At 46.9% G+C, this 20,509-nt stretch overlaps 8 protein-coding genes across 8 annotated transcripts; 6 read left to right on the top strand and 2 right to left on the bottom strand.

Moving 5' to 3' along the window:
* Positions 1-131: 131 nt before the first annotated feature.
* JR316_0006134 (uncharacterized protein) lies at positions 132-1,564 on the top strand (the record flags this gene model as incomplete). Its single annotated transcript, XM_047891883.1, has 2 exons — positions 132-432; positions 483-1,564. 2 exons carry the CDS (start codon positions 132-134, stop codon positions 1,562-1,564), a joined length of 1,383 nt encoding a protein of 460 aa, XP_047749232.1.
* Positions 1,565-1,959: 395 nt separating this feature from the next.
* JR316_0006133 (CCR4-NOT transcriptional complex subunit) lies at positions 1,960-7,598 on the top strand (the record flags this gene model as incomplete). Its single annotated transcript, XM_047891882.1, has 6 exons — positions 1,960-3,087; positions 3,152-3,380; positions 3,426-3,941; positions 4,009-4,115; positions 4,173-6,270; positions 6,319-7,598. 6 exons carry the CDS (start codon positions 1,960-1,962, stop codon positions 7,596-7,598), a joined length of 5,358 nt encoding a protein of 1,785 aa, XP_047749231.1.
* A 1,063-nt stretch (positions 7,599-8,661) lies between these two features.
* JR316_0006132 (DNA repair protein rad13) lies at positions 8,662-12,827 on the top strand (the record flags this gene model as incomplete). The annotated part of the gene is made up of 9 exons (XM_047891881.1): positions 8,662-8,802; positions 8,872-8,984; positions 9,047-9,751; positions 9,805-11,290; positions 11,345-11,770; positions 11,830-11,883; positions 11,941-12,023; positions 12,074-12,188; positions 12,240-12,827. The coding sequence occupies 9 exons, from the start codon at positions 8,662-8,664 to the stop codon at positions 12,825-12,827; spliced, it is 3,711 nt and encodes a 1,236-aa protein (XP_047749230.1).
* Positions 12,828-12,990: 163 nt separating this feature from the next.
* JR316_0006131 (Cytochrome c oxidase assembly protein COX11, mitochondrial) lies at positions 12,991-13,703 on the bottom strand (the record flags this gene model as incomplete). The annotated part of the gene is made up of 3 exons (XM_047891880.1): positions 12,991-13,144; positions 13,206-13,372; positions 13,434-13,703. 3 exons carry the CDS (start codon positions 13,701-13,703, stop codon positions 12,991-12,993), a joined length of 591 nt encoding a protein of 196 aa, XP_047749229.1.
* Positions 13,704-14,286: 583 nt separating this feature from the next.
* JR316_0006130 (J domain-containing protein spf31) lies at positions 14,287-15,236 on the top strand (the record flags this gene model as incomplete). Its single annotated transcript, XM_047891879.1, has 6 exons — positions 14,287-14,426; positions 14,486-14,562; positions 14,617-14,678; positions 14,732-14,940; positions 14,989-15,092; positions 15,148-15,236. 6 exons carry the CDS (start codon positions 14,287-14,289, stop codon positions 15,234-15,236), a joined length of 681 nt encoding a protein of 226 aa, XP_047749228.1.
* A 642-nt stretch (positions 15,237-15,878) lies between these two features.
* On the bottom strand, positions 15,879-17,792 carry JR316_0006129 (RecQ-mediated genome instability protein 1; the record flags this gene model as incomplete). Its single annotated transcript, XM_047891878.1, has 4 exons — positions 15,879-16,965; positions 17,020-17,159; positions 17,208-17,672; positions 17,727-17,792. 4 exons carry the CDS (start codon positions 17,790-17,792, stop codon positions 15,879-15,881), a joined length of 1,758 nt encoding a protein of 585 aa, XP_047749227.1.
* A 115-nt stretch (positions 17,793-17,907) lies between these two features.
* Positions 17,908-18,602, top strand: JR316_0006128 (Peroxisomal carnitine O-octanoyltransferase; the record flags this gene model as incomplete). Its single annotated transcript, XM_047891877.1, has 3 exons — positions 17,908-17,936; positions 18,081-18,265; positions 18,319-18,602. 3 exons carry the CDS (start codon positions 17,908-17,910, stop codon positions 18,600-18,602), a joined length of 498 nt encoding a protein of 165 aa, XP_047749226.1.
* Positions 18,603-18,732: 130 nt separating this feature from the next.
* JR316_0006127 (Carnitine O-palmitoyltransferase 1, liver isoform) lies at positions 18,733-20,427 on the top strand (the record flags this gene model as incomplete). The annotated part of the gene is made up of 5 exons (XM_047891876.1): positions 18,733-19,026; positions 19,074-19,581; positions 19,677-19,873; positions 19,933-20,203; positions 20,255-20,427. 5 exons carry the CDS (start codon positions 18,733-18,735, stop codon positions 20,425-20,427), a joined length of 1,443 nt encoding a protein of 480 aa, XP_047749225.1.
* Positions 20,428-20,509: the final 82 nt, after the last annotated feature.

Here is a 20,509-nt window from a genome sequence, read left to right as displayed (position 1 = left end):
TTTCATTTCATTTCATCTTCTTTTCTTTTTCTCTTTTTTTTCACCAGGCCAGGCGCCTTGACGACTTGAAAACGACGACTCGCAATTTTGAACTTGTGAACGCTACTTAGACCCTACTATCAAATCGCAGAATGTTCTCGAAGACTAGATCCTTGCTCTACGCTCTCGCTGTCCTTGCTGTCCTTGCTCCGGTCAAGTCAGCGCCGACGCCCCAAGAAGAATTTACGATTATTGGCGATGATCTGCCTCGCTCTTCTGGGAGAGTCACAGCGACCTCCGCCCCCTCTGTCACTCAGACCACCGCATCGATCACCATTGTTTCTCCCAAGGCAGAACAAACCGGTGTATCAGAAATTACCAGGCAGAATGCACTGGCTGCCCAGCAACAAAATGCTGGTTTTGCCAACTTGAATGTGGATGATGCCTGTCAAAGTACGTTGATATATCCTACTTTTTTTTGCTCTATCTAATTATTTTTCCAGACGGAGAGCAAGCATGCATAAGTGGATTTTTTGTCCTCTGTGCATCCGAAAAATGGCAGGTGTTTTCGTGTGGTCCCCCCAAGTCCTGCTTCGCCCTTCCCAAACAAGGCGTTAACGGCACTGGGATCCTTTGCGTCACTGAGAGTGTTGCCAAAGACATATTTGCAGATGCTGGTGTCACTGGTGGAATTACTGGCTCGGATCCAACAGGCCATTGCACAACTGCCACCTCTACCCCGGTTCCCAAGTTCACAACCTTGCCACCCTCAGGCTCCTTCTCAATCGACCAGACCCTCACATTTACTGTAAATGTGCCCAAATCGTCTGCTACTATCGTCGATCAAGTTGTCACTGTCACTACGAGCACTACGACAATCACTGTAGAACCCTCAGCCAGCGCCAACGCCTTGTTTGTCCGTGAAAGGCCTCAGACGCCGAGTCCTGTACCAGTCTCTTCTACCACAATTTCTGAGGCGTCTTCCACGCCTAGTTCTACCAATCCAGACATTGTCGTAATTGGCTTAAGTACTCTGCCAGGCACGGCGGTTCCCAGCTCGTCAGCGTCAACTGTTACTCCTATTACGGTTATTCCCAATCCCACCGCTGTCGTTACACCTGCTGGCTCAGACCCCGCTACCACAGTTGCTCCTTCGAACACTGCTGGAGGTAGTGCGATTCCTGTCGTAACTGCTACTGGTGCTGATGGCATCGTGACTGTCGTCATCATGTCTGCATCTACCGTCACGGTGACTGCGCCAGCCACGGCTTGTGCCCCATCGAACACGATTATCACTCCTTCTGTCCCCTCCTCCTCGGTCACATTTTTCACCACTCCTACTATTTCTCCTCAGGAGACCACAGTGCCCGTTATCATTGCTTCGTCTTCCGCGCCTGTCTTCACTGTCTCCTTCCCTTCCGCCTCCGCCTCAAGTTCCACGCCTGTAGTCGTGAGCAGTACTACTTCTGCAGCAGGTCGATTCTCGTTCTCAACTGGTGCGCCTTTCCCTACCGTTGTTCCTAGTGGTGGAGGGGAATTTAGCGACATCTCCGTGTTGTTGACAGCCACTGTCGGTGGGAACTAGATCAAGGACTGTTTTCATTTCTATTTGACACTATTAATCTATAGCTATTGGACAGCCTGTCTGTAGACTTAATGTAGCCTGTATTTCACATTGTATCATTTAAACATTACAGCATCCATCCACTCGTTTACCTTCTGTATGCACCTCTGTACCCAAATTTTTCACAATATGTATAACGCTTATATTGCAATGGTGATGCGGCGATAATTGTTCTGGACTCCACGTGGGGAACTCTGAAACTGTAGAAGTAGTTCAAGTTGATGCTGAAGGGGATTGGTGTGAGAAGAGGGAGCACGTGCATTGAGTCGCGAGAATAGGATTGGAATGGTGCGGCGGCTTGCCATCATCTCTGATTCTGAAGGTTGACAAGTTTGTTCAAGTAGAGGCCCGGCCGCATGACTTCCCCTTATCCTCAGACCACCTCCCCGCCACACTGGGAATCCAGAAACGGCTACGTGCCCCCTCCTCGCTTCCAACAGCTTCGCGCCCAGGATAGTCTTCAGCAGCTCCAGCTCCAGTATAACCAGCAGCAGCAGCTACTCCAGCAACAGCAACAGCAGTTTGAGCTGGCTCAGAACCAGCTCCACGCACAGGGCCAGAGTCCGTATCAGCGCCAATCTGTTCTCTATCAGCATCCACCATCGCCCTCGAACAATAACTTTGTTCAACAGGTCCCGAGCGCGCCTCCAACGCCAGATATGGCTCACTCTCGGTCTTCGTCGTTTTTTGCGTTCAATCGTAACAAGCAGTCGGTTGACGGTCAGCCTAATGTGCACCAAAGACCCATGTCTACCATCGGAAATACTGGCAGTGCCACGATCCCCACTCAGCAGTATTTGCCTCCGTCGACAAATAGTTTCCCCCCTCAAGGCCCGGCACCCGGGCCATCCAGACAAAGTCAGCCTCCTCCGCAAAATGTCCCACCTTCTCAATATGGTATACAACAACAGCAACAACTTGCACAACCCCAACCTCAACCTCAACCACAACATTTACCGCCTCAACAACCACAGCAGCAGCAGCCGTCTAGTCCAAGCTTCTCTGGAGGCCAACCTTCACCCAATCAATTCACTCCCCAACCCCCTATGCCGCAATCTCCGCCTCCTCCAGCACCGGCACCGCAACAGTCTCAAAGGCCTCAAGCCCAACCACAACAGTCTAATGCACCGAATCCAAGTCGCACATCTAATGCGTCCCAACCAACCACCCTTGCTCGTTCACCCTCAGTAGGTGGTGCACAGAACAACCCTCAGCCGCCTGCTCCACCTCCATTGCATCCAGAGATTCGATCGGTTGTTCAACTATCTATCGCTCATGCTCACAAAATCTATTTCTCTGGCCCTCTGGTGCGCCGATTGGAACGTCAGGGTGACGGCCAGAGACCTCACAAAGATGAAGGCTGGACAGATGTCTGGGCCCAGCTAGGTGGAACCACTTTGAGTATCTGGTCCATGAAAGAGATTCAAGAAGCCAACAAACAAGGCAAAGAGGTTCCACCTTCATACATCAATGTAACGGATGCTGTGAGTCCTCTTTGGTCGTACGAATGCGTGTTTAACAGCTAATGTTAACTCCGCTTATGTCAAGTTTATCCAAGTTGTAGGTTCAGTGACTGTGCCAGCCACCCCAACAACGCCTGCAAAGAGGTACAGCAATGTCTTGACCCTCAATACTGCAGGATCAAACCTACTTCTGTTCTCGTGCCCTTCGACTGCTGCTCTATTGTCATGGGCGGCCGCTTTACGATTATCTGCGTGGGAGAAGTCACGACTCGAGGAAATTTACACAGCCCATCTCATTAGGATCACGTTGAGCGGTAATTGTTAATCCTTTTGTTTATTCAACGATACTGATTACCCAGCAGCACGCGATATCCCAACCACTCTTGTCCGAGGGAAAATGGAAGGATATGCTCGTGTCCGCATCGCCGGCCAAACTGACTGGAAACGTGTTTGGCTTGTGGTGCAAGAAGGAACAGAAGGTAGTGGGAAGGTTGAAGGCGCTGAGCAGGGCGCGATCAGTGGTCCTCCTCAAGGGACGCTGGTAAAAAAGAAGCGGATGTCTAATCTGTTTTCAAGAGATAGCAACCCTTCAAACTCTACCATACCCACGAAAGCCATGATATCAATGTTCCCGGGGCCAAAACCCAAGGATCGTAAAAAGGCGCTTATGACTGTATTCAATGTTACCCAGGCTTTTGGCGTATACCCTGAACGTCCCGAGCTTATCAATCGAAGCACTCTTATGAAGGTTGAAGGTACTTTTGGAGATGATGATATGGCTGGCTCACTTCGAACGAGAGAGGGGTGGGTGCTAATTATGCCTGAGTTGGAAAATGGCGTTGGCCAAGCAGCGGAAATGCTGAAATGGATTGTTGGTCAGTTTTAACTTCCTACTGTCATGATGTTATTTTATCCTTGTTCTAATACCGTTATCGTGTGCAGGCCTTCATGATGCCTTTGAGCTTTATGGAAGGCCGGAGGCGTGGACATGGGATCCTCGCGACCCTGTATCTCTAATGTTTGGTTATCCAGTAGGAGCTCAGAAGGAGGTATGTGTCTTATTCAATCGTGGCACAATTTCATGATCCTCATACCACACGAAACAGAACCTATTCCTCGACAGGGAATTGGTGGAAAATATGGACCCTCGGGATGATCGTACTTCAGTTATCAGAGCTGAAATGAAAAAATTGTTGCAGGCAAATCTGAGACCTGCTGTTCAAGTTGTCCAGCCAAACCCGCGAGCCATGACTGAATCGCCTCCAATAATGCCCTCTGTTGGTAGCGCAACTGCCGTAGCAAAGAGCGCCTCTCCTCCCCCCCAACAAGCTCCTAATGCTGGACCTCAGCTTCCTCCTCTAAGTTTTGGAGCAAATACTTCCACAAATACGACGGAGTCTCGTGAACGAACTTTGACGCCCATTACTGAAAGGAGCAACAGTAATATGACCACTACTCGTACACTCTCTTTGGATGTACCGTCGGGCCTGAACACCGGGCATTCTCCAATCACATCCTCGCCTCTAAACGATCAATCATTACAACTTGGCGGAATTACAGAGTCGAGTAGCTCCGGTTCAAACAATCTGCCCAATCCCGTTAATAATGCATCTATCAAATCTCCGGACTCCAGTGAACAAATAGCTCAGAGTTCGCAGCCTACAAGTTCGTCGGGTTTGAATCAGCAGGGGCAAACGGTTTCAGCAAGTCCATCAACCAACACAATGAGCACTCAATTTTCATCTGCTGTCGGGACGCTTCCTTCTGTTGATAGTGTTGCAGATAACAGCCTGTCCTCTCTTGCGACGTCTGCCCCTGTCGATTCTCCGAGGCCGCCAGCCAACGTAGGTTTCGACGCCCATGCTCGTAGCCCTCCTGCAAGTCCCCTGCCCAATTTCAGTTCAACGATAGGCAAAGTACAGCAGCCCCTTTCACCCACCTCGCTTGACGAAGCTCGGGCGAAATCTCAGGCAATGAACCGCCAGGCTGATGGTCCCCGTACATCCCCTCAACCATCTGGAAATACGGCCCATTTACGCACAACGTCGCCTAGTAATCAGCAAGAACATCAACGTCAGTCGTTTGCGGCTAATGCTACACGTTCATCGCCTACAGATGAACCTAATGACTTCATCAACGAGGCAGGAGCGCTCTATTACATGCGGGAATCTGGTGTCGGAAACTCCGGCAATGTACAGCAACGCGAACGGCAGCAAGAGGACTTGGACGAGGATGAATCATCGTCGTCATCCGACTCACTTGCTAATAAAGCCACCGCTGCGAAGCCGTCACAAAGTCAACAACAAATCGGTGATGGTACTTCTGCCGCGCGCAGTCCGACGACTTTTGTACACGCCAACACTGTGACGCCCTCTGCGTCATCGCCCAAGATGAGCCATACCGCGCCGATGTCGCCAATCGGTCGGCTAAGCCCGTCTCGGTCTAACTTGGGACGGAAACCATCAGGCGCACGTGCACAGGCAGTCGGTCGATCATACAATCGCGCGGAAAGTATTTCTTCCCAGACGGTCACAGAGACTGACGAAAGCATGTCAAAGCACCAGAAACAGGAGAGCAACACATCCGATCTGGCTTACGATGATGCGAACGGAGAGGCACTGGCGGCCTTAACGTATCTGGACATCGCGGATTCTCAGGACATTGCGGCTGCTACGTCGACCGTCGCGCCCCTTACGCCGCCCCTGCCGAAAGTCGAACCCCTTAACCTGCGTGGTGCAGACCGTAACTCTGCGACATCTCCTTTACCAGGGACACAGTCGGGAGAGGCAGTGCCTTACAAGTCATCCTTTGCACCATCGAACAAGGCCGCGGAGAGAAAACTCAAGGCGCAAGCCCAGCAGGCTGCACAACACGCGGCTACGCATAAACCCGGAAGGGCAAATGGCAAAAGAAAGTCAAAAACAGCTGGTGCTTGGGAGAGCAGTGATGAAGAAGAAGAGGAGGAAGAGGAAGAGGACGACGATGATGATGATGTCGACTCGGATTCTCAACAACGTCGGGGGCCGCAGAGCAGCTCTTCCCAGAGTCAGGGCATGTCATCATCGTCTAACTCGTTGAGGCCACTGCAGACTCAGGGCCAGGGTCCAGTCGGGCAGCAGCACGAGTATCAAGATAGTCCACAAACACCGTCACACCTTCGGCCTGCCAGGAATTTGCCCCAGATACCTGGAAATAGGATGACTGGTGAGCTTTATTGTTGTTTCTGGATGACCATGTAACTAACTTATTCAGGTGACAATTTCCATCATCCTCAACCACAAGCTGCGCCGCGCAGGTTGATTTCAGATCAATATACCGGCGATGGCAGTCGCCGTACATTCTATGATGACGGAACACCAATACGGACCCAAGCAGAGTTTCCTCAGCCAGGTGCTGCCCGGCAGACCGTCTGGAGTCAAGTTTTGGATCCTGGTCATGCTCCAGGTCGCGTTCCTCAACCTGAGCAGGCTGCTCCTGTTCGAGACACGTTTGTACAGCTGGAGCCTTCAGAAACGATGACCAAAGCTTTCACCCCTCAAGGTCTCCTTTCAGCTGGATTACAAGACAAAGAAGATCGGTCAGCAAGGCGACAAGAGGAACTTGCCCGAGAGAGCGGCGCTTCTCTTATCAATGTGCCGAACAAGCCACCTCCTCCTCAGACTGGTCTTCTTGGCGCGATCACTGCCCATGAACGGGAACGAAAACGTGAAGGTGGTGTCGGTGCCGCGTTGACTGAAAGAGAACGTGAAAAACGTCTTGCAGAAGAGCGACAGCGACGGTTCGACGACCATCAGCGCCAGCAATTGGACCAGATGCAACAGGGGGGTTCTATGTATGGTGGTCAGTTCGGTTTTAATCCCATGATGGCCAACCCAATGATGATGGGTATGAACCCAATGATGGCCATGAATCCCATGATGACTGGCAATGCTATGAATCCTATGATGACGGGAGCAGGAGGTATGGGCCAGATGAATCCGATGATGACTGGACAAATGGGATTCCCAGGGATGATGGGTGGCTTCAATCCACACTTGTTCGCTGCTCAACAGGCTGCTCAGGCATACCAACAAGCTATGATGGCGTTTTCTGTTGCAGGTTCACAGATCGGCGGTGATGGTGGAGGAGCAACGGGTGCAGGTGCGGGCGCGGGCACTGGCTCTGCGCAGATAACCCCAAATATGACGGGCATGAACCCCGCTATGGGTGCGGGGTCTATGGCAGGATTTGATCCCCGTATGTCAATGATGGGTATGCCTATGATGGGTATGGGTATGGGTATGAACATGGGCATGGGCGCTCCTTCAATGTCGCCTATGGGTATGCAAGCTACAGGCATGTCGAGTTTCGACGCGAGGTCATCTCCAGGTATCGCCAATAACAATACTGGAAATTCGAACGACGGCGGTTTGCTGCCTCCTCAATTCTCGTCGCGCACCAGCTCCCCAGCTAGTAGAGGTTCTCCTTTGGCACGTGGAGGGCCTGAGACGGCGGACCGTGGCCGCCCATCTCGTCCAACAAGCCCGAAGTAAAAAAAAAGCCCTCGAGCAGTACATGATGCGATTTTATAATTTGGACTTCATCTTCTCTCAAATCATGCTAGATCTTTCCTTTTTGCTCTACCGCCTGCTGTTGAAAGCACTCTTTCGACAATCGATGTACATTACCATAACTTCAAGCGCTTTGCGTCTGAGGACCATTTTTTGGGGAATCATTAATATGTATCTTAAAATAATATCTTAGGCACTCATGGACACTATTTTGGTACAGATACCTGGTTATAGCTATTTTCATATCGATAGACCTATCCGCTAAATTTACACGTACACGGATAAAGAATTTTATTGAGCGGAGCATAAAATTTAAAGACGGCAAATTACGGGAACTAGCAAAATCGTCGATGAGTATTTACAAAAAAAGTCGAGCTACAAGAACTAAAGCAATACCACCACATCAGCAGCATCCTAGAGACACTCCCTTCTCAAACTGAAAGGCATGTCAGCGCTTTTCTGCAAGATCGTACCATAGATTAAAATAAAATCAACATAGGAGCATTCCTTATGTAACAAGGCTACGCAGAAATTCAAGTCCGACTGTATGAATATATTTTTACGTTGGGCCTATCGATATGAAAATAGCTGTAAATATGCATTCAACTCTCCCTTCACAGTATGCACCGTGAATTTGAAAGCCATTGAATCAAACGCGCTTAAAATAATTTTTTCCTATGACGTTTTAGGCAGGCTCTGGGATTGATGACTAAATATAGATGTCGGGACCGAGCAAGCGATTCAGCAAGTTTCAGGACAACCTTCACTATCTTTGACTGTCGTCGGTGCAGGTAACCTCACATACAATTATTTCAGGCTACCTCTACAGCGCAGCACTCACACTTTGATGAGGATACCACCCAATAACAATGGGAGTCAAGTCGCTATGGACCCTTCTGACTCCTGTGGGCCGTCCTGTAATGTGAATAAGCACAGTTGAATCTTGCTCCAGGCATTATCTGATGGTCAACGAAGGCTCGAGACAGTTGAAGGAAAAGTCATGGCCATTGATTCCAGTATCTGGTTGTATCAATTTCAGGCCACCATGCGCGACAAAGAAGGACGTGCCTTGGTCAATGCTCATGTATTGGGCTTCCTACGACGAATTGCCAAATTGTTGTTTTTCGGTATCAAGCCTGTCTTTGTGTTCGACGGTGGAGCGCCTGCGTTAAAGAGGTCAACCCTGGTACGTTTATGTTTTCCAAGTCTCATTTTTTCTGTTTTTGTTCCTCTAACACCTGTTTTGCATATATAGAATGAACGGAAGAAGAAGAAGAGCGGCGCTGCAACTACACATGTAAAGTTGGCTGAGAAGCTTCTCGCCGCTCAAATGAGACGAGAAGCTCTTAACCAAGCTCAGAGCAATCAGTATGTATTTACTCTGCCCTTGATAATGTCTCTGCGTTTCAAACCTCACGTAGGGGGAAAAGATCGAAGGGCAAGAATCGGGATATACTATTAGATGAAAATACAGTCTTTCTTGAAGATATCGATGGCACTGCACCGAAAACTCCTGTCAGAAGGAAACCTCCTACACCTTCATCGAGTTCGACAAAAAAGAACAAATTTCACGACCATGACCCATACAAATTGCCGGAAGTTGATCTTGAAGAAGCCATAACAAAAGCCACCCGATCGGCTGCCCCTGATCCTCGTCTAGCGACGGAAGATGAACTTCGCACTTTCATTGAAGAGATGCGACCGGAAGATTTTGACATAAACTCTCCAGAATTCCGAGAACTACCTACTGAGATTCAGTACGAAATCATTGGCGATCTAAGACTGAAATCTCGCCAGACATCCTATGCACGACTACAGAAGATGCTTAAAACCGCGCGGACCCCGCTTGATTTTTCTAAGCAGCAGATACGGAACCTTCAACAGCGCAACGCCCTCACACAGCAACTTTTGATGACTACTGACACTATCGGAAAAGCCAACATTGTTATACCAATCCGTATAGCGAGTGAGAGAAACAGAGAATATGTGCTCATGAAGAATGAAGGCGTAGACGGTGGATGGATATTGGGTATCAAAGACATTGGAACCCGAGAAAAGCCTATAGTACTTGACCATGAAGAAGCTGAACCTGAGGAGGAAGAAGACAGTGATGCAGACATGGAAGAAGTTGAAATGTACGTCACATCATGATAAACTGTAGCAGGTTTTCGTCTCATATATTTCTTAGGCCACCGCCCACCCATGATGATACTAAATTGCGTGAATATCAGAGGGAAAATGCATTGTCAGGAATTACTCGAAGAATTCGAGATAATCGCTCTAAATTCCAACCTATTTCGCGTAACAAAAGGTCAGCTGCCTTGAAATCCGTTTATGGCGACGATGCACTCTCTCCATCACTGCTCGAAGAATCTGATGAGGATGATATGCTTGCGTATGCCATCCAAGAATCCCTTGACCAATCCAAATCCAAATGCAAATCAACAACGATTTCGATTCATGAAACTAATTCGACTGCAGAGACATCAACTCGCCAACAAAATATTTCGTTGGAAGGAGAGGATGATGAGGACGATTTTTACGTGGACAGTACGCCGCGTACGCGCCTGGAAACGGCGCTTTCTTTCGCAAATTCTGGTTCTTCTCGCGTCTTAACCACACCTCCCAAAAATGACAACAAGCGGCCGATGTTTGGAAGACCCGAACTCCTAACATCTTCGAACAATCGTATTTCGAAAGATGGCTTATCACCTAGTATCGATGATGACAATAACTATATCATGGAAGACATGTCTCCCCTTAAAGCCAACAAAGACACCCATGATTATAAGGCACATACAGAATCTCCTACCAACTCTGCTGTAGGCCAGTCTCCACAGGCCAGCATCGAAATGGTTCGCACTGAAAATATTGAAAATTCAGGATTTGGACAGCCTTTCCTTCTTTCCGGTAATACCTCTGTTTCACGCCCACGCAATCCACCATCGACCATCATCGATTCCGTGCCTTTACCAAACGAAGATGCTTTGACTACGACAGCTACGTTCGGGACACCATCTCTTTTACTTGCCAGTAGCGATACGGCTTCACCTAAGGCAAAGCCTGTATCCTATGATAAAGAAACTGCTACTGACCTTAAGGACTTCCCGATGGAAGAAGGCATGGCTGCCCACTTGCTGTCTACGACACCTCCCTCCTCTCTTCCAATCAGGGAGTTTGACGCCGAAACAGCTATTCTTGCTTCCGACTCGGACGAGGACATGGAAGAAATACCCGTTGACAACGTTGCTCCTGTTATTCCATTCACTCCGATGAACACTAATTCCACTCCTCCTTCCCAGCCTCATTATACGCCTTCGTCGCCGAATGAAGAGCAAAGTCAAATGTCCAAGAAAGATACGGAACGGTTAGTCGATTCCAGTGAAACGGAAGAAGAGCGGCTTTTTGCGTGGTCCCGAACGCCATCCCCTATACGTGAAAATAACTCACCCCGTCGTCCACCCTCATCCCCAGTTCATTGGGATGCAGCAGAGGAGATCGACATCAATGCAGAACAAGGAGAATTTGCCCGCTTCATGTCCCAAGTCAAAGGAAAGAATATGGATGACGTTAGGAAAGAAATCGACGCAGAAATTACTGCTCTCGATCAACAAAGAAAGAATGCAATGCGAGATTCTGAGGATATTACACAACAGATGGTTACTCAGATCATGGTAAATGTTTTCTTTTGTGGACAGAAACGTATAAAGTTCATTTAATATGTACAGACGATGCTTCGATTATTCGGTATCCCATACATCACAGCACCCATGGAAGCGGAAGCACAATGTGCAGAACTTGTTTCTCTGGGACTTGTTGACGGCGTCATCACCGACGACTCTGATGTTTTTCTGTTTGGTGCCCAAAGAGTTTACAAGAATATGTTCAACCAATCAAAAACAGTGGAGTGTTTCTTGCTCACCGATTTGTCGAGAGAGCTTGGGCTCGATCGCGACACGTTAATACGATTGGCATATCTTCTTGGAAGCGACTACACGGAAGGCTTGCCAGGTGTTGGTCCTGTAGTGGCCATGGAACTCCTGAAAGAATTTCCGGGAATTTCTGGTTTGCACAAGTTTAAAGATTGGTGGGCAAAGGTTCAGTCCGGGAAAGACCGAGAAGAAGATAATCAATCCAAATTTCGAAAGCAATTTGTAAGTCGATAAGACTTATTCCTTTGAAACTATCTTATCAGAATGAACTTCACCCTTAGAAAAAGAAATTTAAAAATCTGTACCTGCCTGCAGACTGGCCCAACTCTGTCGTGGTACGATATATTCAAAGCACCCCAGGAACGTTTTAAATATTTAAACAATCTCAATAGCGGGATGCGTACTATCATCCAACGGTGGATAGCTCTGAGGAACCCTTCAAGTGGGGCATGCCAGACCTGGATGGACTGCGCACGTAAGAATAGTGTCTTTCAGCAATCAAACGAATGTTAATTTCTTTTCTAGATTTTTTCATCAAGAACTCGGTTGGAGTCAGGCCAAAGTCGATGAGCTGATACTGCCAATTTTGCAAAAGATGAATAAGCGTAACCAGGCATGTTTCCTTATTCGAAATATTTGTGTAGCAAATCTCTGAAGCCTTTCCGGCATCTAGAATGCTGCCTTGAATAAGCAAGGAAATCTGAACGAGTTTCTGGATATTGCAGCTGGTAGTGGCACACACGCACCTCGGCAAAGCCGGGCATATCAAAGCAAACGTCTTCAGCAGGTTATTTCAGACTTTAGGAAGCGTCAAAAGAGCGGATCCGCTCAGCCCTCCTCACGTTCCAATACACCTTTGCCGGAAGAAAAAAGCGATGCATCAGGTAGTGGAGACAATACCTCCCCACCTTCAAAAAAACGAAGGACAACGGTGAGTAGCAAAGGAAAAGGCAAATCTAAATCAACCTCTGCCCGACAAACGAAAGCTGTTTCCTCAAGTAGAAGACAAACAGGAGGTAGTCGACGTGGTGGTGCCCGAGGATCAAAACGGAAGGATGCAGATTCAAGTGGCAGCAGTTCGCCGGGTTATGTCGATGAGGCGGAAGATGCTCCCGCTCCTGTTGATGACAACGACGCAGCCTTGCGCGAAGTTGCATTGAATCTAAGGCCAAGAATAAGACCACGGCCAAATCCTGAAGTTGGACACGTTGTCGAGCCACGTTTGGGATCCACGAATGTCAATGACGACCTATCTATGTCTAGTTCTGCAGCAGGTTAAATCACACTAGCTGAAGATGGTACATTAATTAAATTTACTTGTATTCCTCTAAAGCCATGGGTTTGTCAAAATCTGATTTGTGGGAATTGATTAAACACCTAATGATGACGAGAGTAACACGAGTTTTAGGCCTTGATGAAGTGTTTTATGTTGTCATCCATGTTCATGACGTTGAAGAAGATGCAGGATTGGATTGTTTGGCCAATGTGCGAGTCTCTGCTTTGGGCGCATGTTCGTACCCGCCAAAACCCAGTGAGTTTTGAACAACATCCTCAGCTGCATCAGGTTCCAGTTGACCTTGATCGTTTCGGCGAGCTCTGTGAATGCAAAAAATAACGATTAAGTTAAAATAGGGAAGGGAGACAGCGAATGTCCTACCGGAAGAAAGTATAGGATAGTACGACATCTTCGACATTCCTACAGGCAGGATCGTCTAAAATGTCTTTATCGATAAAGAAGAGAAGAGGCATATCGACTTCCTCGCCGGCCAAAAGTCTCTGCTCTTCAAAGCAAAAACATTCTACTTTCGAAAAGTATGGGGCGATCTACACAACAAGGACAAGAGTGTTATGCGAGTTATCCATATGTAAGTCTAGAACCACTCACCCTATCAGGAGTAACGTTATACGTAGCTATACCAATGATATCCTTGTCGGAATTGTTTTTTGCCGTATAAAATGCCAGACTAGTTTCCCCTGGTAATACAGTGACAAATTTTTGCTGAGGCGTAAATGTCCACGGGAGTTGTTCGGACCTGTCTGCGTTGAAGTGTACCTTGATGCGTCCAGCGTTCTCGACAGGGACGAGACGTTCGGGTTCAAAACGACCAGTTCCGACATTTGGTGTTCCGGCGAATCCGGTAGCGGCACAGAACATTCTATACAACGGAACAGCAGCATAACTCGCTCCGGCAGCAAAGACAATCTAATGGTGCTGTTATATGGAAGACTCCCTGAGAGAATTAAAGGACATACTACAGCGGTACTGTACATGAGCAACGCCCGGTTCTTTGCCGCTTGAACCTCACTTCTTGATTTACCGGACGGCGGCAAACGAGACGATGTCGAGGGGCTTCCTGAGTGCGATGAACTTGAGGCTAGTCTCCGTCGTGATTGTTGAAATACATTATGAAAGGGTAGATTAGAGTGTCCTTGTTGGCGACATTGTGATATTGAGGAAAACCTAAGCTAACAAATGAACGATCAATGATCATCATTGTAAAGTGTTATACGGATGAGACAGACGGTAGACGTTAAACGAGATATAGGCCGAACAAAAGACATTTTTCTGTATCGCACTCTCTGTCGACTTGAGAGTTCACGTTCAACGTTCAGGACTCAAGGATTGCGACCGACTTAAATGATTTGACTTGGCTTGTCATCACATGATCGAGGGACGTACTCTGGCTGTCGGTCGTTGACAGTCCTAGGTATCATACCATCATCATCGTCAAGCCTTCATGTCGGGGAATCCTTCGTCGTCTTCCGCCAAACCGTCAGCACAGGATGAAATTGACATAGAAAAGATCTTGAATCGTGAAGCTTCTGCTTACCAGCGCGAGGTAGAAGTCGATCGCATACTTAAGGCATTTAAGCTGAAGTGAGTATTGTTAGTGTCCCAAGTTTATGATCAGGTCTAATGAATTATTTACTATACAGTCCCTATGAAATTTTGGATATCGAGGAAACGGCCAGCATGGAGGAAGTCAAGAAGAAGTACCGCCAGCTATCACTCTGTAATCATTATTCCCCCTTTATCTTCGTGATAGTCTGAACATTCTGTCGTCTAGTTATCCACCCCGATAAATGCCCTCATGCGCGAGCTCCAGAGGCTTTTGATATACTCAAGAAGGTGCGTTCCATCCAATGTTGCCTCTATATTCTCACAGCATTTCTTCAACACAGGCCGAGTCTGAACTGTCAAATAAAGACCAACGAGAAGAGCTCGACAGCGTCATAAATCAGGCCCGTAACCTTGTTCTCAAAGCTCTCAACCTTCCTGTGTCTACCTCAAATTCCGACCCGAAGGTTCAAGGCTTAGATCCGCCTTTCAAGACCAGATTAAGGGCTCAATCCAAACTGTTGTTGATAGACGAGGAAGTTAGAAGGCGGAAGTGAGTGATTTTTTGACAAGTTTCTCGCCTCATCTAAACTGTTTATAGAGCTATCAAGATGAATTTAGCGAATGAGGGATTAGAAGCAAGGAAGAAAGATGAAGAAGTTGCCCAAAGAAAGAGGAAGGCAGAAGAGGATAAAAACTGGGAAGGTGAGAATTAATTTGCTGTGCTTTTGTAACACATACTGACTCTTCAATCATACAGACAATCGAGAGCAGCGTGTTGATAGTTGGCGCAACTTTGCCAACTCGAGCAAGAAGAAGAAGAAGACCAAAGTTACTGTTCTTGGTTGAGTCCTCTATTGGCATTTCTCAAAATTTCCTCCATTCTGGTTGCACGACTTCATTTCGTGTCTTACGCATTCCCATGATAGATCAATTTGTACTCGAATCCCACCTATGAACATGTATGTATAAATATTTTTTGTAACCTTCCCATTCCAGAAAAGTTTATCCCAGTGGCCATGTTAAGTGTATCCAGCTCTATACGGTCTTGACTAATTCGCGTGCCTGTATAGATTATCTATAGGCGAAGCTAATTACGTTCAACTTCTCTGCCTCCTCTATAACCTGTTTTGAACGCTAATCTTGCCTTCGGAAACATGTTTTTCAAGGTTAACCGTGCGCAGAGTGACACCAACACCCCAAGACGATGAATACGCCATAATATTATTTCAAAGACAGACACAATGATAGCCAACCTCGTTTGAACATTTAGGCAGCTGTTGCCATTATTGTATCAATAACTCCTTCAAGGGGTTTTTTTGTCAATGACATGTTGATATATGTACAGTACGTCCGATGATTCATACAGTAGGTGATCTACGTACAGGTTTGGTTTTATTATAAATACAAAGTCTTGATAAAAACTTTTTTTCAAACAGTTAGACAGTACAACAATGTCCAAGAAAATTGAGGGAGAGATAGTGACGGTGGTCAGTCAGAGTCAGATATATCAATTATATCATCTGGATTAGTTGCAAGAACAATGGGTTGACCTGGTTTCTTGAGAGTGTTTTGGCTCCTGTGACTCTGAGATCGAGAAGGCCGACTGTTCGTATCTGTGCGACGGCGGACATGTCTTGTCGCAACAGGTGCGTTCTCTTTGTCGTCGGCCTCGAGAACGTCCTCGTCGGAGTCATTGATTTCGATGACATCAACTATGCGAGATGCACCTCCTGATGAAGCAACGGTGGACAGAGGAGGGGAAACTAAGGATGTGCAAGGGTTTGAGTTAAACGGTACATTAGTCGAAGAAGACGGATGTGCGAATCCGGTTTTAGTGATAGCATCTTTCTCAATTTTGTCGCATGCTTCCAGAAATGAAGTGTCTATGGCGGTCAAATCATCCATCCCGTAGTCATCTGAGCTGGCGTCTTGAATGTCACGATCTTGGGGAACAGAAGATGGGCCGTGACTTTCCATTTCTTTGTTGGTGGATATAGGCTGTTGATTTTCTCTATCCACATCGTCAAGAAGGTCAAAATCAAATTGATCCACATCAGAAAAGTAATCTGGGGACGGTAATGTGTGTGATAATTGCCTCCCAGTAGGTTCCAAGTTGAAGTCCAAGTTTTGAACAGTATTGTTGATTTCCTGACTTCGTAGTTTTGCTATATTTGACCCAGAAGCTACAGAATTTCCGTTAAAGTATTCAGATGTTGTACTTTTGGATGATTGTGAGCCGGCGAAAACCAAAGTGGCCCGCTCTGCCCTGGGTGTGATCCTGTTCGTTTGAGCATCACAATCGGCCTTGGTCCAATTTTGCCGAGAAGGAAGTGCAGCAATAGCCCTGTCACGACTAGAATTGTCCGAACCGACCTGATTTGGAACGCGGTTCAACGAAGAATCAACAGGTATACGCCTTCGTGGTTCCATTTCAATGTCATCGTCATGCTGTGACATTTGAGCAGGCAGGGGAGGAGGAGAGATATCACGTAACGGTGATCTTGCAGCACCTGGGACGTCTGCGTAACGGTATTGGGCTGGCTCGGGATTTTGGGTAACTGGAGTCAAAGGGCGGCTGAAATATGTTTATTTTTAAGAGTTCAACACCCACTTTCATTCAGATGCTTACCCTAGCCTCGCGTATAATCCCCTTTTGAAATCCAAATTTTGGTTAGCCTCAAGTTCGGCTTGTTTTCCGCCCAGAAGAACGATGGTGGTTGGTTCAAGCATAGCCATTCCATTCTGGAATTTGGTACCTTTGAGTTGCATCTGTTGCAGAATGTATAAGCCAGATCTATGTAGAATATCAATACATACCTTGAAACCAAGAGGCGTCGTACCTAACGTGAGTTGAGGTATACGACGGTATTCCATTGCTTCTATCAACGTTGCACCGTCTGTGAGTTGAAAGCGAAGCATTCCACGAGGGTATTTGGGCATAGGTCCTTCTCCTTCAACTTCAATGTCGCCATCTTCTTCACCCTCCTCGTTCCCTACACCTGCTAGCTTCCTTTCTTCTCTTGCAGTCCGAATCTGATCTAGTTGAAATGCGCTGGATCCGATTTCTGTAATAGCGGTAATCTGTACCAAAACAGGAGGGCCACTCAAGCAACCAGACAGAGTCGAGATATGCGCATCCAAGCCTGTCCCAGGGAGCATAGAATCAATCAGGTCTGATTCAAGAAGTTGTCCTTTAACTTTATCCATAAATTCAGAAAACTGAGAAACGGGAGATATGTTCTGGTCGCCTTCCAGCCACTCCGTACATCCTTCCAACCACTCCTTGCAAAAAGATGAATATTTTGTTAGATGCAGTCAGTGTAAGTGTTTGCTCACTGGATCAACACGAGGTTTTTGAAACTGCTGGTCTAGCCATTGGGATACTCGAAGACTGGGTGGCATGATCTTGTGGATAAGAAGGGTTCACTAATGAAGCCAAGTGCAGAATGAAAGCAACGAGTGACGCGACGCGTCTACTTGGATATTTCCCGTCATCACGTGATACGCGAATAAAAATATGACCTCGACTATCTCGCGGGACCTCGGGTTAATTTACTCCTCCACTTCGCTCTTGACCATGTTTAAGGAGGCTTCATAGAGTTCCTCCAATTTTGTGATGCAGAGGACGGCGTTGGCTCGCAATATACAGATGCTTTCCTCTCAAAAGAGAACCACTCGTTCTAAAGGTAGAGGACGTCTGCCGGTCCCGACGCTTCGACATACCCTAGACAGATACCTGGACTCTTTAGAACCGTTCCTTCATGAAGACGAATCTAGAGGCGGGATGTCATTTGATGCAGCTTACTCTCTGAGGCAAAAATGGGCAAATGACTTTGAAACTGGTATTGGCAATACCTTACAAGAGCGATTGCTGGGTATGTCGCATGTACAATAATTTCGACGCCCAACTTACCACTGCTATCCGTAGCACTTGACAAAGTATCTCCATACAACTGGCTCGACGACAACTTCTGGATCAATAAAGCATATCTTGAATGGCGTGCTCCTTTACTGGTTAATTCTAACTGGTGGTTGGCATTCGGGGATGATCCCCTCATACCTCGCAGTGCCCTTTGCGGAGAAACAAACAACAACCGCGCTGGAACGACCTTTTGGCAGCTCCGCAGGTCGGCCTGGCTTGTCTACAGGATATTGCAATTTAGAGACAACGCATCTCAAACGTATGACACATATCCCTTTCCTCCTGAGTAAAGCTCATCAATTAATATCTTTAGATCCGCTACTTCGTCGAGTAGAACATGTAAGCAAACCGAATCATCATAGCAAAATTTTACTGACATCTAATAAAGCTGGAGACTGGTTATTGGAAAACACTACCAAAATGTTCAACGTTGCTAGAATACCAGAACCCCATTGCGATACACTTTCTAAACCTCCAGATCTTTCATCCCAAGCTGCACGCTCTATTTTCCTCATGGTACATGACTGGTGTTACTCTGTCACCGTTTACCATCCACCTGCCTCTAAGTCTGAACCACCCAGATTACTTTCGCCTGGTTTGATAGAAGCACGTTTAAGGGCAGTCGTGCTCGACGTCGAAGCTCGTTTGTCCATTGGAGAGAAACCTCTTCCTGTCGGAATATTGAGCGCTGATGATAGAGATCGTTGGGCTGAGGTACATTTCAATTCATTCAAATTGAACTTGTCCTAACCCATTGTCAGAACCTACAATATCTCCTTTCGCTGTCCCCAGTCAACCAGAAATCATATCAAGCAATGTGTCACTCCGCAATGGGCCTCAGCTTAGACCACACAACCTATAACATTGTCCCGACGCCGTCGTCATCAAATCTGCCTCCTAGTCGTATCCACCCCCGCACACCTTCAGAATCATCAATAGATTCCCATCTCCACGCAATTCGTGGAACAACCCAAAATATTTCTAATCGATTCTATGATAAAGCTTTCACTTTAATCATCGATCCATCGACCCGAGCTGGCGCTTCCGGCGAGCATTCTCCTGTTGACGCTCTCGTTCCTAGCATTGTTTCGGAATATGGATTAGTGGAGGGTGTTGACGCCGAAGCCTTCCGGACAGTAGAATTGGAGGAAAATTTACTTGATGGGCAAGGCTGGGAGCGACTTGAGTGGGTCGGTGATGCAAAAATAAAGAAAGAGTGCCAACTTGCCATGGAGAGCGCCAAAGTCATAGTGGAAGACTCTGACGATAGTGTAATGTGGTTTGATAAATTTGGAACAGATTGGATCAAAAGCGTCGGCAAGTCTTGCTACCAAGTAGTTGTGACCATCACTGACGTTCTACAGGAAATTATAAACTCTCTCCTGACGCTTTCATTCAAATGGCATTACAACTTGCATGGTATCGATACCGCGGCGAATTTACGGCTACATACGAAACTGTCCTTACGAGACTATTTAAACATGGACGGACTGAAACACTTCGTGTTTTCAGTCGCGAAAGTCGCTTATGGGTCTTAAGTATGGTAGACATGAAAACATCAGTACGCTGGCTTCATCAGCCTCAGATTTGCCGCAGCTAATATCTTATTATTGTTACTAGGATGCCGAACGGTTTGTTCTGTTACAAAAAGCCATTGCATCTCATACTCGAAGGACGCGAGAGGCAATGACAGGCCGTGGGTTTGACAGGCACCTGCTTGGTCTCCGTCTTCTCCTACGGCCTCTAAATGCTGAATCGGCAGCATTATTTGAAGATGAATTGTTTGAGCGTAGTTCTCGGTGGAAGCTGAGCACAAGTGGCTTGAGTGCTGGCATGTTATTCAAAGGAACAGGCTTTGGTACAGTATATGAAGATGGGTTTGGAATAAATTGTAAGTGCTAATTTTTCAAGGGTGAATTGTATATACTAAATTCCATCAAAGATCTAGCTGCGCCAGATATGGTGAAATTTGGGATAGAGTCAAAGTTTTCCAATCCATCCACTTCAACACAAGCATTTAAGCATGCAGTTGATTGTGCTATGAAAGACATGTATACACTTTGCCAGACTGTTGAACTAAAAGACAATCAGCGTAATGTACTGAGTCATTTGTAATCTATCAGATTTCAAGCATTGTGGTCTTTGCTGAGTTATATCAATATTTGATTTTTAATGATTATATTTTTGCTATAGCAAT

Source organism: Psilocybe cubensis, chromosome 5, assembly GCF_017499595.1.
Source record: "Psilocybe cubensis strain MGC-MH-2018 chromosome 5, whole genome shotgun sequence".
Lineage (NCBI taxonomy): Eukaryota > Fungi > Basidiomycota > Agaricomycetes > Agaricales > Agrocybaceae > Psilocybe > Psilocybe cubensis.
Note: the sequence above shows the minus strand (reverse complement) of the source record. Positions and strands in the feature narration are given on the sequence as shown.